This window comes from Podarcis vaucheri (genome assembly GCF_965113315.1).
Source record: "Podarcis vaucheri genome assembly, chromosome: 6".
Classification (NCBI taxonomy): Eukaryota; Metazoa; Chordata; class Lepidosauria; order Squamata; family Lacertidae; genus Podarcis; species Podarcis vaucheri.
The window spans coordinates 15954675-15971332 of NC_138764.1; the positions used below are offsets into that span (position 1 = coordinate 15954675).

General features: G+C 45.9%; 1 protein-coding gene across 2 annotated transcripts in view; it reads right to left on the reverse strand.

Annotated features, from left to right (window-relative positions):
• Nucleotides 1-16658, reverse strand: part of RXRG (retinoid X receptor gamma) — a 79328-nt gene that overhangs the window by 1168 nt on the left and 61502 nt on the right. For both annotated transcript variants that reach the window (XM_082225516.1, XM_082225517.1), the window contains exons 6-9: nt 14195-14324; nt 12708-12840; nt 9337-9428; nt 7723-7828 (exon numbers count right to left, since the gene is read on the reverse strand). In XM_082225516.1, coding sequence (XP_082081642.1) covers nt 7723-7828; nt 9337-9428; nt 12708-12840; nt 14195-14324 — 461 coding nt within the window. The remainder of the gene's footprint in view (nt 1-7722; nt 7829-9336; nt 9429-12707; nt 12841-14194; nt 14325-16658) is intronic.

Consider the following 16658-nt stretch of genomic DNA (forward strand, 5'->3'; position numbering starts at 1 on the left):
GGCTGATTACAGCAAAGCTAGAAAGTATCAGCCAAAAAGTTAGATCTGTTAAATTATAGCCCACATTAGGAATAAATATCTGCCGCTATCTGCAGGCCTGTTGCTGGCTGCGAATATGGCATCATTGAAACATAAGGGTCAGCAAGGATTCGTTTTGTCCTACCAAAGACACACTAATGCAATTCACATTAAGCTCTTTTCAGGGCTGTTTGGTTGAACCCCAAAGGCCAGGGCTTAGTCTTCTGCCATGGGTGGGTGAGAAAAATGGAGCTGTAGAGTTGGGAGGGACCCCAGGGGTTATCTAGCCCAAACTCCTGCTCTGCAGGAATTTCTTTTGCCCAAAGGGGCTTTCCTGCTTGCTGCCCTGTTTCATCTATAATGATAATGATAATAATGATAATAATGATAACAACGACAACAACAACAACAACAACAACTTATTATTTGTACCCCGCTCATCTGGCTGGGTTTCCCCAGCCACTCTGGATGGCTTCCACAAAGACCAAAAATACACTAAGATGTCACAGATTAAAAACTTCTCTGAACAGGGCTGCCTTAAGATGTCTTCTGAATGTCAGGTAGTTGTTTATCTCTTTGACATCTGATGGGGGGGGCGTTCCACAGGGCGGGTGCCACTACCGAGAAGGCCCTCTGCCTGGTTCCCTGTAGCTTTGCTTCTCACAATGAGGGAACTGCCAGAAGGCCCTCAGAGCTGGACCTCAGAGTCCGGGCAGAATGATGGGGGTGGAGACGCTCCTTCAGGTATACTGGGCCGAGGCCATTTAGGGCTTTAAAACGCTTTAAAGCCACTTTGTATTGTGCTCGGAAATGTACTGGGAGCCAATGTAGGTCTTTCAAGATCTATGACTCACTTTACCAAGACTCTTCAAGTGAGTATTTCGTGTAGGCACAAATTCATGGAAATGGAAGCTCCTTCCATGAACTCTGCTGGCTATTACTCTCAGTGCCACCCATAGTGCAGGTTAATGCAGCCAGTGGAATCTAATGTTCCAGTCCACACATTGACTACACACATGCAGGAAAGGGCCCGTCTACATCGCAGCCCTTCTTGAAAGCTCGGTAAGATTTGGAGTGCTGCCTCCCTCTTCCCTCTTCTGTGCGCAGAGGTGATCCATACCCGGGACAGGTGGTTAAAACCAACACCTTCCCAGCCCGAAATTGCTATAGTGGAGATGTTTTGCCATTAACAGCAAGCCTATCAGTTGGTCTAATGCAGGGGTCGGCAACCTAAAGCCTATGGGCCAACAGCAGCCCATGAAGGCTGCTTAACTGGCCCACCAGACCCCCCTGAACCAAGTTGCCTGCTTGGCGAGTCCCCGCGCGGTGCACTAAACCTGCGCAGCAAGGCATGGGGACTCGCTTCTGCGGCTCTGGAAATTGCTTCTGCACATGCCCAGATGCCAGAAATCACGTCTGCGCATGACCGCGGTGCATGTGCAGAAGAGATTTCCGGCACCGTGGACATATGCAGGCGCGATTTCCGGCATCGCGCTGCACCGGCCCAGCCCACGGAGAATCTCTGTGGGAGTGATCTGGCCCGTGCTCAGTAAGCCTTGCCGACCCCTGCTCTAATGTCTGGCTGTGCTTTGTGAACTGTTTGTATGGATTGTCGCCATTTAATTGTTATTATGAATTGCATTCTCTGCTGCAGTTGTGCTAAGCAATGTGCTCCATTGGTGCAAGGGGTTCGGCTTGCACAACAACACGTTCTGCCTGGGTTTCCCGGAGCAGATTTGGGGACTGGGCGGGGAGAGGATGGGGTAAAGTATCATTGTACAAGCAGAACTTGCACTGACAGAATATGCCAGCTGGATACTGCCTCCTGGTTTTATATACATGTTGTGATTATGGATTAATTATTGCATTAGCTTGCCAAGATTCACAATCCTGGATCTTCTGCTAATCTGGGGCCTTCCAGACACAGCTTTGGAACTATCCTCGGACTTATAAAGGTAAAGGGACCCCTGACCACTAGGTCCAGTCGTGGCCGACTCTGGGGTTGCGGCGCTCATCTCGCTTTATTGGCTGAGGGAGCTGGCGTACAGCTTCTGGGTCATGTGGCCAGCATGACTAAGCCACTTCTGGCGAACCAGAGCAGCGCACGGAAACACCGTTTACCTTCCCGCCAGAGCGGTACCTATTTATCTACTTGCACTTTGATGTGCTTTCGAACTGCTAGGTTGCCAGGAGATGGGACCGAGCAACAGGAGCTCACCCCGTCGCGGGGATTCGAACCGCCGACCTTCTGATCGGCAAGTCCTAGGCTCTGTGGTTTAACCCACAGGACCATCCGTGTCTCATCCTCAGACTTATAGGATGCACCAATTGCCATATCTCCAGTTCCCCAGCCTTTCAGGGCACACCAACTGCAAAACCAGGCAAGAGCCTTTTAACAACCCAGCCAACTCCTCTGGGGATGTGGAAGCAAACGCAGGACGGGTCTTGTCAGCCTACAGTTGGCTGCATTTCCCTGCCAAGACCACAGCTTCCTGCAACTACAGCAGGAGAGAGCTTTAGCTAGCAGGGCTCATTTTGAGCTATCCAAGGTCCTGGTCTTCCACACCCGCTGCCTAAGAGAGCTTGACCAGGCTTTATCTGCTTGGTGTGACCTTGACTACGGCGACCCAACTTCACCAGGTACTGCCTGCTTCCTCTGTGCGCCTCAAGCACCCACAGAACAGGATATAGCTAAACTCTGGTGGAATTAAATTTGGTTTTGAATTGTTTAATGCTGATTACACTGGGTAACAATTTTTTTACTTTTTGAATGTTGTCTAGATTTCTACAACTGATTTAGGGTATTTTTGCACTGCTGAATCAGGAAATGGCATCCATTTCTCTCCATCAGGTCAGGTTTACTGCAAACTGAATGGTGGGCATTGATAAAGGTAAGTACACGTAAATTGCATGTCGCCTCACTATTTTTCAAACTTCAGGGCTTGAACTTCCATTTCTTGGAACTCCTGGAATGCTCAGTGGCAGGGAGGTCTCTCTTCAGACTGCAACAGTAGTCAGCCATCATGACTGCGTCCCCGTGACCCTGATACCTGGTCTCCATCTCTTTCATGTCCTGATGGAATCTCTCCCCCTGCTCGTCACTCATTGAACCCAGGTTCTCAGGAAACCGGTCCATATGTGAAAATAGGTAGTGCATCTTGACGCTCATGTTGCAGCCCAGGTTTCTGAAAGCAGTCAGCATGTTGTTGACAAGTTCTGCATAGTTTCTGGCCTTATTGTTACCAAGAAAGTTCTTCACTACCAGAACAAATGCCTTCCACGCTTCCAGTTCCACTTTGTTCATTGACTTTCCGAACTCTGGATCTCTGATGAGCTGACGGATCTGAGGACCGTCAAAGATGCCAGCTTTCAACTTCTCCATGGTCAATCCTGGAAAAGCCTGGCACAAGTAAGTGAAGCAGTCACCATCCTTGTCCAGAGCCTTGGTGAACTGCTTGATTAAGCCGAGCTTGATGTGCAGCAGTGGGAAGAGTATTCTGTCTCTGTCCACCAGAGGGTCATTGATGACGTTCCTTTCTTTGCAAGGCACCAATTCCTCCCGCACAGGCCAGTCCTTCTTCGTGTAATGCTGAGCACGGTCCCTACTATCCCACATGCACAGAAAATATGGGTACTTGGTGAAGCCAGACTGTTGTCTCAACAAAAAGTTCAACATCTCCAGGTCAACACAAATAAACCACTTATGCTGATCATAACCAATTTTCTCCAGCACACACTTTGCCGCTTCATAGTTGTCCTTCAGTGTAGTCGAGTGAGCCAGGGGTATAGAGGCAAACTGGTTGCCGTTGTGTAGCAGAACACATTTCAGTGATCGCTTGCTGCTGTCAATGAACAGTCTCCAATCTTTGGGTTCGTACTGTGGCACTCCAAGCATGAGCAGAAGCTGCGCAATATCTGCACAGTACACCAAGTCCTTCTCTTCCGAGAAAAAACGGAGGTACTCTTGATGCCGGTTGCAGAAGAAGCTGATGCGAGCACTGTCAGAGAGGAGGTTTCTTTTCCTTCAATCTGGATGCCAACAGTTCGGCAGAGTCCTTTGACAAGCTGAGGTCACGAACTAGATCATTCAACTCCTTTTGGGAAAATGGATGTGGAGCATCATCTTCAAGAACCACTTCTTCTTCTTCATGTCCTTCAACACTGGAGGCATCTTCGTCACTAATGTCAGGAAGTTCTCCGAAGATAGGCACTGGAATTTCATCACAATGAGCTACAGGACGACGTGCTGATTGAAGATCAGGATACTTGAGGCTGCTCCGGTTCTTTCTGTTGATCCCACCAATTTATGGAGCCACACCAATTTATTGAAGACTTTGAGGTTTTATGACTTCAAACTGATCCCTTTTCGACATAATCACCCAGAACTATCGAACCTGAATACTTCTTGTCATTAAAATAATCATTTCCAATCAAAATTATTCGACACGGCATTTTACCCCCTACAACTTCTTCTAAAATGCTCCACACAAGCGTACATGTGAACAAAAATGTAAAAAAAGACATGTGGCCATAGCTCAAAAACTTGACCTGTTTGAGCAAAACCAATGTGATTTTTGGATTCAGTGCATCAGATTCGTCCTAAATCAACTGAAAAAATGCAGACAACAAATTTGTTGTTGACCAGTGTTATTTATTACTATGCACTTTCGAAAATGTCTTGATATTGTGATATGTGACTTGTTGGGCTGTGTGTGTGTGTGTGTGTGTGTGTGTGTGTGTAAACAGCTCTGAGCAGGATATACCAGGCTTTATCTGCTTGATGTGACCTTGACTACGGCGACCCAACTTCACCAGATACTGCCTGTTTCCTCTGTGCGCCTCAAGCACCCACAGAACAGGATATAGCTAAACTCTGGTGGAATTAAATTTGGTTTTTGAATTGTTTAATGCTGATTATTTATTACTATGCACTTTCGAAAATTTCTTGATATTGTGATATGTGACTTGTTGGGCTGTGTGTGTGTGTGTGTGTGTGTGTGTGTGTGTGTGTGTGTGTGTAAACAGCTCTGAGCAGGATATATATAGAAAGGTACCATATCAATAAAATACCAATGAAACAGGGAAGAAGCAGGTTGTGTGATGGTCTGTAGTCTAGGTTTTTCGTTTTAGCTTTAAATCCACTGCAGATCGCAGGAAGACGTAGGAAAAGAAACTAAACTTCATTTCACTCAGAAACGATACCCCCCCTGCTTTCACCAAAACATTTATCTGTATTTTAGAGCTTAAAATGGGTCAGCCTTCTTAGACTGACAACTGCATAAGGTACCTAACATGGGGTTGGACTTAAAGAGAACTCAGCTGCTTCTTGACTTTCTTTTGGATATTGTAACAACAACAACAACAACAACAACAACAACAACAACAACAACAACAACAACACCCTGCCCATCTGGCGGGGTTTCCCCAGCCACTCTGGGTGGTTCCCAGCAGAACACTAAAAACAGAATAAAACTTCAAACATTAAAAACTTCCTTAAACAGGGCTGCCTTCAGATGTCTTCTAAAAGTCAGATAGTTGTTTATTTCCTTGACATCCGATGGGAGGTTGTTCCACATGGCAGGTGCCACCACCGAGAAGGCCCTCTGCCTGGTAACCTCACTTCTCGCAGTGAGGGACCCGCCAGAAGGCCCTCAGCGCTGGGCCTCACTGAATGTATCCCACCACACTAGTTACCAGAGTTTGCTTTCAGGCACAAATCCAAGGCATTGAATCCCCTCCTGCAAGTTTTTCACACCTTGGATATACATTATTTATAAACTCCACTTTTCTCCACATGAATCCCATTGGCATTTACAACCTGTGGACCAGGCCCAGCCAACATATGCGGCCAGGAGCAGAACCTTGACTGCAGTTGCTTTTTAATGGAATGGCAAAAGGGCACCCACGAGGTGGAGAGCTGTCCCACACAAGTGACCTCTTGGAGGGTATAAAATTCACCTTTCCCCAAAAAAAACTTGTGGGTGACCATTTAGGATATTATGGCCCCAGCTGTGTACTGTTAGTTTTGCTGTACTGTTGGTCTTTACACCGTTAATTTAAAATATTTTACTTCATCCCTTCCAGCCTAGAGGCAGCTCACAAAACATTAAAGCCATTAAACAGCATACACAATATAAATAACCACCGCTCCGCATTTGCCCCAATTCCTGTCAAATCTATTCAGTACCAAAATCTCCCAAAAAGGGGTGGTGGTGGAGGAGAGAGGAAGATGTAGGAGAACTACACAGAAGATAACTTTTAACGATTTCCCATTTGCATGCTAACCAGCAGATGGCAGAATTGGATAACGTAGTTATTCCAAAGGCTACTGGAAGGAAAGAGAAAGTGAGATCCAGAAGAAAAGTCACCTCCAAAGTTGGCTCTCCACTGTCAGCCTGTACTTTCTCCCCCCTCAGTCATTTCCTTATCTAGAAGTTTGACAGAGACAGGAGGGCACTGTAGTCTTCTTAAAGAGAGATTGCCAACTTGGGAGTGGCTGAGATCAGGAGGCAAAGGATCTGATCTCCGGCCACCAGAACAGAAAGTTGCTCCATCTAACTCATGCGTAGGCAAACTAAGGCCCAGGGGCCGGATCTGGCCCAATCACCTTCTAAATCCAGCCCACAGATGGTCCGGGAATCAGAGTGTTTTTACATGAGTAGAATGTGTGCTTTTATTTAAAATGCATCTCTGGGTTATTTGTGGGGCATAGGAATTCGTTCATTATTTTCCTTCAAAATATAGTCTGGCCCCCCACAAGGTCTGAGGGACCAGACCCCTGCTGAGAAAGTTTGCTGACCCCTGATCTAACTTCTCGTTTCCCTGCTGAAACCCATGTCCCTGGTTCATTTCTAACTTGTTGCTCTGGAGTAAATAAGCAAATGCGATGTTGGATAATTCCAACAAAAACAGAAAAGCAATCAGTGTTTGTTCACATTGCTGTTGGCTTTTTCAGTTCAAAAGTGATGCACAATTAGGGACTGTTTTTATGTTGTTTTGACAGCAGCTTCCTTTCCACTGAGATGAATGTAAGTTACCTTAAAGAGAGGGGTGCAAGACTCAGGGCTCACTCAGATTTCCTTTCACACTGTTCTTTCCAGGCACAGATCTGGGCTTTAAACAGTTCCTTTTTTATCCTGACACTTTCCCTGGGAAAACCCGACGGTTGTTTGCTGTGATCAGTGGTAAAACACAGGTTTTCCTAGGGAAAACAGTGTGTGTGTGTGTGTGTAGAGTGCTCAGACATGCAGCTTTAAAGTCCAGACCTGTGCCGAGAAATGAGCCCAGTGAATGTCATATTTGGTGGAAACCAAACCGCAGCAGAAAGTAAGCGCCGATGATTGTGATGGATACAGGTTGGAACAGAAACAGCTGCCTTCTCACATCCCTATTTGGGATTGGCGGTCGATTCTGGATCTAAGAAATATAGACTTTTAATTTATTTAATAAATTTAGATCTCGTTTTTCCTCTAGGGAATTCAATGTGACGTTCAAGGGGTTTTAGGTTGTCACTGATCCAAGTACAGGTCACCTCCAGATCTAGATCTAGCAAGGTTGTTGCCCATTACTGATTTGTCCCTTTTGGCTCTCTTGTCCTCTGAATGTTTCCGAACCAACCAAACACACAGAAGCACCATCATTGGTATTCTGCACTTTCCAACATCATTCTGTGTTAAGAGTGGTGCTGAGCCTCTTTCTATTTACCTTCCCGGTTGATCAGGATACTTTTGTTTGGTGTACGCCTCCAGAGCTGCATAAACTTTCTCACGTAGTGATTCCACCTCTGCAGGACTAGACAGACCCTTGGCATCTGATGGGGTGAGAGAGCAAGGAAGGGAGGGGAATCATGATTAAAAAACAGCAGAGCTATTGCCCACTCCTTATCTGTAGGTTGCAGAATGGCCAAGTGAACTGTAATAGCATCGTACTCCATGGTGTATGTTAGCTGTGAAACCGTAATTAACTGGAAAAACAGGCAGAGCAATAATATTACCCATCTACCTAAAAGAGACCTCTGAGAAGACACACTGCTGTCCCTAATATATACAATGTGATAAAGGTAAAGGTGGACACGGGTGGCGCTGTGGACTAAACCACTGAGCCTCTTGGGCAGGCTTCCTCAACCTCAGCCCTCCAGATGTTTTTGGCTTATAACTCCCATGATCCCTAGCTAGCAGGACCAGTGGTCAGGGATAATGGGAATTGTAGTCTCAAAACATCTGGAGGGCCGAAGGTTGAAGCCTGCTCTTGGGCTTGCAGATCAGAAGGTTGGCTGTTCAAATCCCCGCAATGGGGTGAGCACTCATTGCTCTGTCCCAGCTGCTGCCAACCTAGCAGTTCGAAAGCACACCAGTGCAATAGGTACTGCTGTGACGGGAAGGTAAACAGCATTTCCGTGTGCTCTGATTTCCGCCACATTGTTCCATTGAGCCAGAAGAGGTTTAGTCATGCTGGCTGCATGACCCAGAAAGCTGTGGACAAACACCAGCTCCCTCGGCCTGAAGTGAGATGAGTGCCACACCCCATAGTCCTTTACCTTTTTTACTTTACTATGTGGTACCGGCCAGAAACCAAAAAAGACTGCCTCATGGCCCTTACATGGCAACAGGATGGCCTTACAAAGGTAAAGGGACCACTGACCATTAGGTGCAGTTGTGACCGACTTTGGGGTTGCAGCGCTCATCTTGCTTTATTGGCCGAGGGAGCCGGCGTACAGCTTCCGGGTCATGTGGCCAGCATGACTAAGCCGCTTCTGGCGAACCAGAGCAGCACATGGAAATGCCGTTTACCTTCCTACTGGAGCAGTACCTATTTATCTACCTGCACTTTGACGTGCTTTTGAACTGCTAGGTTGGCAGGAGCTGGGACCGAGCAACAGGAGCTTACCCCATCGCGGGGATTTGAACCGCCGCCTTTCTGATCAGCAAGCCCTAGGCTCAGTGGTTTAACCCACAGCACCACCCACGTCCCTTAGGATGGCCTTAGGCAGGCTTAAAGTGGTATCCCCTTCCTTACAATATGAGGCCTACACATTTTATTCATCTTTTCTACTGCCATCCCCATTGCTGTTCAGTCATTCCTCTCCATGCATTGCTCTATTTCCGTTCTCTTTAAGCACCATCCTTCCTCCGTATTTTCCTGCCACTGGACTAACTTGGCTACCTCAGTGCCACATGGATGGATGAGGGAGTGATGGCAAAGCTGGGCAGTTGAGAGAAGAGGTCACCAAGAAGGCCTTTCCCTAGAACCAGCAAGAACAGGCCTGCCCAGAAGCTGTTGATGTGACCCTGGACCAGCTTCCCAGGCATCCACACATACCTGGATTGAACAGGACAATGGCTCGTAGGCACCCCAGCTCAGATTTGTCCATCTGCATGTCTTTCATTTTGGATACCAGCTCAGTAAGGACCCTGTATTAGAGACAAAAGAGGGAATTGGAGAATCAAACTCTGCAGTGATGCACTCAGTGTGCAAATAGCAGTCCGAGATGCCTCCACACCACAGTGTAGAATTGCCAGGCTTCATTCATTCACTTTTCAAGGGGCATCCGTATTGTCAGGGGCTGGACTGAGGAGGAATGGTGAGGACAGCCCCCCCTTCTCCTGACCCTTCCTGAGAACAGGAGGACAGTATAGATTTAGATCAGTGGTTTGCAGAAGGGCATAATTCAGAGGCTGCAGAGCGGAGAAGCTGGGAAATATTGGAAGAGGAGCAGGAAGAAGAAGAAGGAGGAGGAGGAGGAGGAGGCGGCGGAGGAGGAGGAGGAGGAGGAGGAGGGTAGAGACAGCTGAGAGACTCAGTGTCCTTGGAAAGCATTCCTGACCACCACCACCCTTCTCCCAGGACCAGACGGGCATTGAGAGTTGTAGAACAGAGAGCTCAGAAGCAGAAAGCTCAGATTAGCCAGCGCAGGTCTGACGTAGAATAGGGGCAGTGCCAGATTTAGGTATAAACTAAACAAGCTATAACTTAGGGCCCCACTCTCTTGGGGGACCCCCCCCCAAAAAAAGGGGAAAATGGATGTACAATTCCAAAATATAAGATAAAAAAACAAATAAAATAAAACCTGCATACAGCCACAGTGTTTTGTGTTGTGTAGGCTCTTATTTGTTATGTGCAAATGGCTTTAGATACCTATTAGGTCCATAAATTACCATAGAGCATATATTCAACATAAAAAACAGCGACAATTTGTTGTTAACAAAGGACAGCTGGGCATATAAAGGGCCCTATTACCTTCAGTAGCTATGGGCCTCATCAAACCTAAATCCAGCCCTGAATAGGGGAGACGAAGGGGGGTGGGACTTTACTTAGAGCAACCCCATCTTGGCATAGAGACTACATCCCTTTGTCATGCTGTGAATACTGAATAAATTACTTGGTAAGGACTCTTTATGTTATCTGCTTGTGGGGGGCTGGCTGCCACTGGGGAAGGAATAGTATTCCCTTAGCCTTGACAGATATAGTGCCATCATCTAGTCACCATTATCCTGTGTTTTCCATCTTGTTCTTCCACCTTTTCTCAGAGCACAGAAAGCTCACTTTCTTCTGAATTAAAAGTGGCACCATCTCTCCAGGCACAGGTGGCTTATCCCATCATTCCTGACCATTGGCCATGCTGAACAGGGCAAATGGGGAGGTGTTGTTCAGTGGGGTTGAACAACACCTGTAAGGCACAAAGGCACTCAGTGACTTTTCCTAAGCACCACCCTTCTTCCTTTCAAAAGGCAGTGGCCTAGCAGTGAATTATCACAGCTCAGCACACATTAATCAGGTCCATTTCTGCAGGCGTCATTTTACACTCTGCTCCTTTTTAAATTAGTCTTCTGATTAACACTAAAATAATATATATATTTTTTGCTTTGTTGTCGTTGTTTAGTCGTGTCCGACTCTTCGTGACCCCATGGACCAGAGCATGCCAGGCACTCCTGTCTTCCACTGCCTCCCGCAGTTTGGTCAAACTCATGCTGGTAGATTCGAGAACACTGTCCAACCATCTCGTCCTCTGTCGTCCCTTTCTCCTTGTGCCCTCCATGTCTCCCAACATCAGGGTCTTTTCCAGGGAGTCTTCTCTTCTCATGAGGTGGCCAAAGTCTTGGAGCCTCAGCTTCAGGATCTGTCCTTCCAGTGAGCACTCAGGGCTGATTTCCTTCAGAATGGATAGGTCTGATCTTCTCGCAGTCCATGGGACTCTCAAGAGTCTCCTCCAGCAGCATAATTCAAAAGCATCAATTATTTGGCGATCAGCCTTCTTTATGGTCCAGCTCTCACTTCCATACATCACTACTGGGAAAACCATAGCTTTAACTATACAGACCTTTGTTGGCAAGGTGATGTCTCTGATTTTTAAGATGCTGTCTAGGTTTGTCATTGCTTTTCTCCCAAGAAGCAGGCATCTTTTAATTTTACGACTGCTGTCACCATCTGCAGTGAACTGCATATAGCTTTTTTTTTTTTTTTTTTTGCTATAATTGCTTAAATGAAATAAAGTTATAACATTCCTTTACAAAAAATGATGGAAGAAATCCTTGCCCACCATATTTTTAAAATTTCTTTTCTCACCTTTTTTTTTTAAATTGAATGATATAACCAGAAAACCATTTTAGCATCAATTAAAAGAATGATTAAAAAAAATAAACTGGGTGATAAAATAGCATCCACTACCACAAAGTTTATAGTGAAGGTGTATTTTGTTTCAAATGCCGACTCAGGTGAACAGGACCTTCTGTTTCCCCTCCCCACCAGTAAATATGTTTGAGCAGCTCATATTGGCATGAATGGACAGAAGATATGGAATACCCCAATAGTGTGGAAAGTCAACTGCAATTCTGCTTATGGTTTATAGTAAATGGGTGTTCATTTATAGTGCTAAGAGACGCCTGCCTGGAAGCAGCTATGCGGGCTGTGCACACATTACCAGCTTAAAACGCATCTAGGTTGCTCTTTTTATGGACTTGGGTTGAAGGTGGTCTGGGAGAAAATGCAGCGAAACACACTATTTCATAAGAAAAGGCAGGATAGCTATGGGTTGTGGTTAAAGTTGGGTGCACACCACTACCCAGAGAGCTTTTCTGCCTTCCTGGAAGGCTCAAGAAGTGGATTTTCCCTAAGTCCCCCGGTAGCTTAAACCTTAAACGTTGTTTTCCTTTTTTTTTTTTTTGCTCGTTATTAAATTAAATTAATGATTAATCATACATAAATAAGCAGAAAAATGTGCACCCCACCACTGAGACCATTCCATTATAACTCTGCAACCTCCCAAAATTTCAACACTTCTCGTGCCTCCATTTTAGCAATACACATTCTACAAACACCCATCATATCTCTTTAAAATCATTTCTCCTACATATTCCCCATCTTACCTTAATGGCACATGTTAATTTATCATTAATAGCTATATCCCAAACCTCTTTGTACGATTCTTCCATTTTATATTCTGCTTGCCCCTTCCACTTCCTGGCTATAATAATTCGTGCAGCTGTCAATAAATTTGTGAGCAAGTCCTTTGTCGCCTGTGAACCTTCCACCCCATCATAAATTGATAAAAATGCTACCGCTGGACTTTTGGTCACCTTTAACCCTGTGATTTCTGCTATCTCCTAACCGAGCTTTTTATTCCACCAAATCAACTCAAAGAAGCCATGAACGTAGAAAAGCGCAAACGTCAAAACAAGAGTTCCGAAACATGCCTGTCGAAAATGGAGCCCACTCCGGCGCTGTGCGCACTGCTCCGTTGCACATGTAAGCCTGTGGCCAGCAGGATGCCGTCCTGCACGGAGACAGAGCGGTGGGAAAAAGAGGCAATCAGCAGCTCATTCCAACCTAGAAGAGAAGACAGGAGTGAAACAGATGCATCTTATGGGACTTGCCTCTTACAAGCCCTTAATGTGAACTGAATTTATTTGTGTTGGGTGTAGCAAAGCTATCGCTTGCTTGCTTGCTTGCTTGCTTGCTTGCTTGCTTGCTTGCTTGCTTGCTTGCTTATTATTCAGTTCTTAAATTTGTATACTGCCCTGTGATGTTAAGATATGAGAGTGCTGGAGGTGAAATGGTTAAACAAGTTGCCCAATCAGAACCCAGGGGGGTGGAGTCAGAGGGGCTATAAAACCAGCTCTGGGAGGGGCAAAGGGAAGAGTTCGTTGGGAGTTGGGTGGGTAGTTGGTTGGAGTGGGAGTGAATTGGGCTAGAATCTGTGGGTAGGTTGAGTTAGTGTAGTGAAATAAGTTGAGTCAGGAACAGTTAGGAACTAGGAAGACAAGTAAATATCTGAGAGGTGGTTTAGTGAGTGAGAGCAGGTAGCGGAAGTTATAGGTCTGGATAGGCACCCCATGATTGTAATTGACCAGTACCGTTTATGAAACCACACGCTTGTTAAACTGCAATAAATAAACAGAAGTTTATGTTCCAATTTAACCCTGACTGGACTTAGTATTGTACCAGGCAGGGCCTGGGTGGTGGCAGAGAGAAATAAAGTGGGGGCACAGGAATCAATAGACGGTGAAACATCCGGGGACCCTGTGTGATCGCCACAGGCCCTTCCTCTGAAAATCACAGGGTGGTTCACAACATAAAAACACAAAATAGCAGCACAAAATACTTAAAAAAACAAAAGCAAACCAATAACTCACTTCCCAGAAAGATATTTAAAAGACAATATAAGGATTTATATAATTTTACAGTATGCAGAGGATAACATGTGTTGAGAAATCACAGAGAGGAGCTGAGGGAAGTCTCGGGGGGGGGAGGGAGGGAGGGAGGGAGGGAGGGAGGGAGAGTTCGATGGGGAGGTGGGGGAGAAAAGGGAAAAAATAATGAATACGATATGTTTTGATATTTTGTTATGTTGAAATTGTTAATTTTTTAAAATAAAAAAATAAATACAGTGGTACCTCTGGATGCGAACAGGATCCGTTCCGGAGCCCCATTCGCATCCTGAGCAGAACGCAACCAGCGTCTGCGCATGCGCGCGTTGCGACTCCCCGCTTCTGCACATGTGCGTGACGTCATTTTGAGCGTCTGCGCATGCGCGAGCGGCGAAACCCGGAAGTAACCCGTTCTGTTACTTCCGGGTCACCGCGGGACGCAACCTGAAAATGTTTAATAAAAACTTGCCTCAAGTGATTGAAGGAAGTACAGCAGTACAGCAGTGGCAAGGTGAGGGGGCCAAAATCCATACCTGCTCGGAGGAGGATAACTTGGTCTTCCAGTGTTAAGTCTGAGAAGTGTGGGATTCGCTTGGCCCATTCCACCAGCGTGAAGAGTTGTTTGTCAGCCGCGTGGCATATGTTGGTGACAGGATCATTGGTCTAAGTGAGAAGCAGGCATGTGGGTGAGTAAATTCAACCGCCGCCACCTCGTCATCATAGCCATCCTGCTCCCCATTACTGAAAGCACCCCAAATACTGAACCCATAAAAAATGCTTGAAGGCAAAAAGGTTTTTGAATCAGGCATTGGTGCCCATAGGATGGACACAGTGAGCCTAGAATGCTTCCAGTATACCTGAAGGAGCGTCTCCATCCCCATCATTCAACCCAGACACTGAGATCCAGCGCCGAGGGCCTTCTGGCGGTTCCCTCACAGCGAGAAGTGAGGTTACAGGGAACCAGGCAGAGGGACTTCTCGGTAGTGGCGCCCGCCCTGTAGAACGCCCTCCCATCAGATGTCAAGGAAATAAACTACCTGACTTTTAGAAGACATCTGAAGGCAGCCCTGTTTAGGGAAGTTTTTAATGTTTGATGTTTTATCATGTTTTTAATATTCTGTTGGGAGCCACCCAGAGTGGCTGGGGTATAAATAAATTATTATTATTATTATTATTATTATTATTATTATTATTATTATTCCAATAAACAGCATCTGCAAGTTTCTGCAGTGATTCAAAAGCCCACAAAATCTCTTTGACTAAAAGCGGTCATAGAACAAAAGTGATTTGTGTACAGTGGTACCTCGGGTTAAGTACTTAATTCGTTGTGGAGGTCCGTTCTTAAACTGAAACTGTTCTTAACCTGAAGCACCGCTTTAGCTAATGGGGCCTCTTGCTGCCACTGTGCTGCTGGAGCACGATTTCTGTTCTCATCCTGAAGCAAAGTTCTTAACCTGAGGTAATATTTCTGGGACAACGGAGTCTGTAGCGTATGTAAACTGAAGTGTATGTAACCCGAGGTACCACTATACACAACACAGGGAGGAATGCTTTCATTTTATCACTTTTTGCCCTCATTTCAAACTGTTAACTGTTGCCACCTTTGGTTCAAGTTACCAGCACTTTTCTCATCCTCCGTTTATTGGACAATAGCAGAGCGCTTTTTCTCAGGCACTTTACGGGCAATGACCAGCAGAGGAAGCTTTCCTCTCTGTTATCCGTTTTTAGCAGTGACATAGGCTGCAACCCCTTGGGATATTGGTAGGTGTCACTCACAACCAGGGTTTGGCAATGGCCATTTAATAATTTGCAGGCAAAAGACTCTATACATGGAGACTGTGCAAACCAGAAATTATTGGTGTTAATCCTGCAAACCTAGCAATTTGAAAGCACATCAAAGTGCAAGTAGATAAATAGGTACCGTTCCAGCGGGAAGGTAAACGGCGTTTCCGTGCGCTGCTCTGGTTCACCAGAAGCGGCTTAGTCATGCTGGCCACTGACCCGGAAGCTGTACGCCGGCTCCCTCGGCCAATAAAGCGAGATGAGTGCCGCAACCCCAGAGTCATCCGTGACTGGACCTAACGGTCAGGGGTTCCCTTACCTTTACCTTTAATCCAAAATCTAGTGGTTGTTTGTAATGCACACCTGCTAGGGTGTACACACCATTTCTGGTTTGTAACCCCAGCAAAGCTAAATAATCCTGCAACTCAATCAAGTAATTCTTGCCTGGATAGATGAGTTGTGCATATTGCATTTGCAATATGAACTGAATATAGACCCGCCCTGTGGAATGCCCTCCCACCAGATGTCAAAGATAACAACAACTACCAGACTTTTAGAAGACATCTGAAGGCAGCCCTGTTTAGGAAAGCTTTTAATGTTTGATGCATTAGTGTATTTTAATATTTTGTTGGAAGCCGTCCAGAGTGCCTGGGAAGCCCAGCCAGATGGGGGGGTATTATTATTATTATTATTATTATTATTATTATTATTATTATTGAATTAATTTAGACAGTACTGAAGGGGCTTTTCAGTGCCTAGCTCTAAGATGAACATAGTTGGGTGCCACTATTTGAGTTCTCTGAAGGAAGGTTGTTCTGAAAGGTCCTTTTTGGGAGAAGGAAATATGTCCTTGGCTTTCACCGCCTGCTCTTCTGCACCACCAAGAGTGCTCTGTTCCCACTGGAATTCAAACTGGGAGTACCCATAGCGTCATCTCTGTTCCCAGAGAGTAACATATTCAGGCAGCGGTGGTGGCTTTTGGTTGAACCTGAAGCAAGAACATGGGCTTTTGTCTGCCTTTGTTTTGTGAACTCTCTACCCCTCAGACAAGGTCATAATGGAGACCAGGATAAAAGGCCCTGCGTTGAGGCTGCTGACAGCCAACACTGGCCACAAAGGCACGCATGGGGAAACACCCTTGAACTGCCACCAGCATGACTGTTGTCCTTCAAATACTCCCTCTCCCACCCCAGCCCTCCCTCCCCCTCTTTCCTT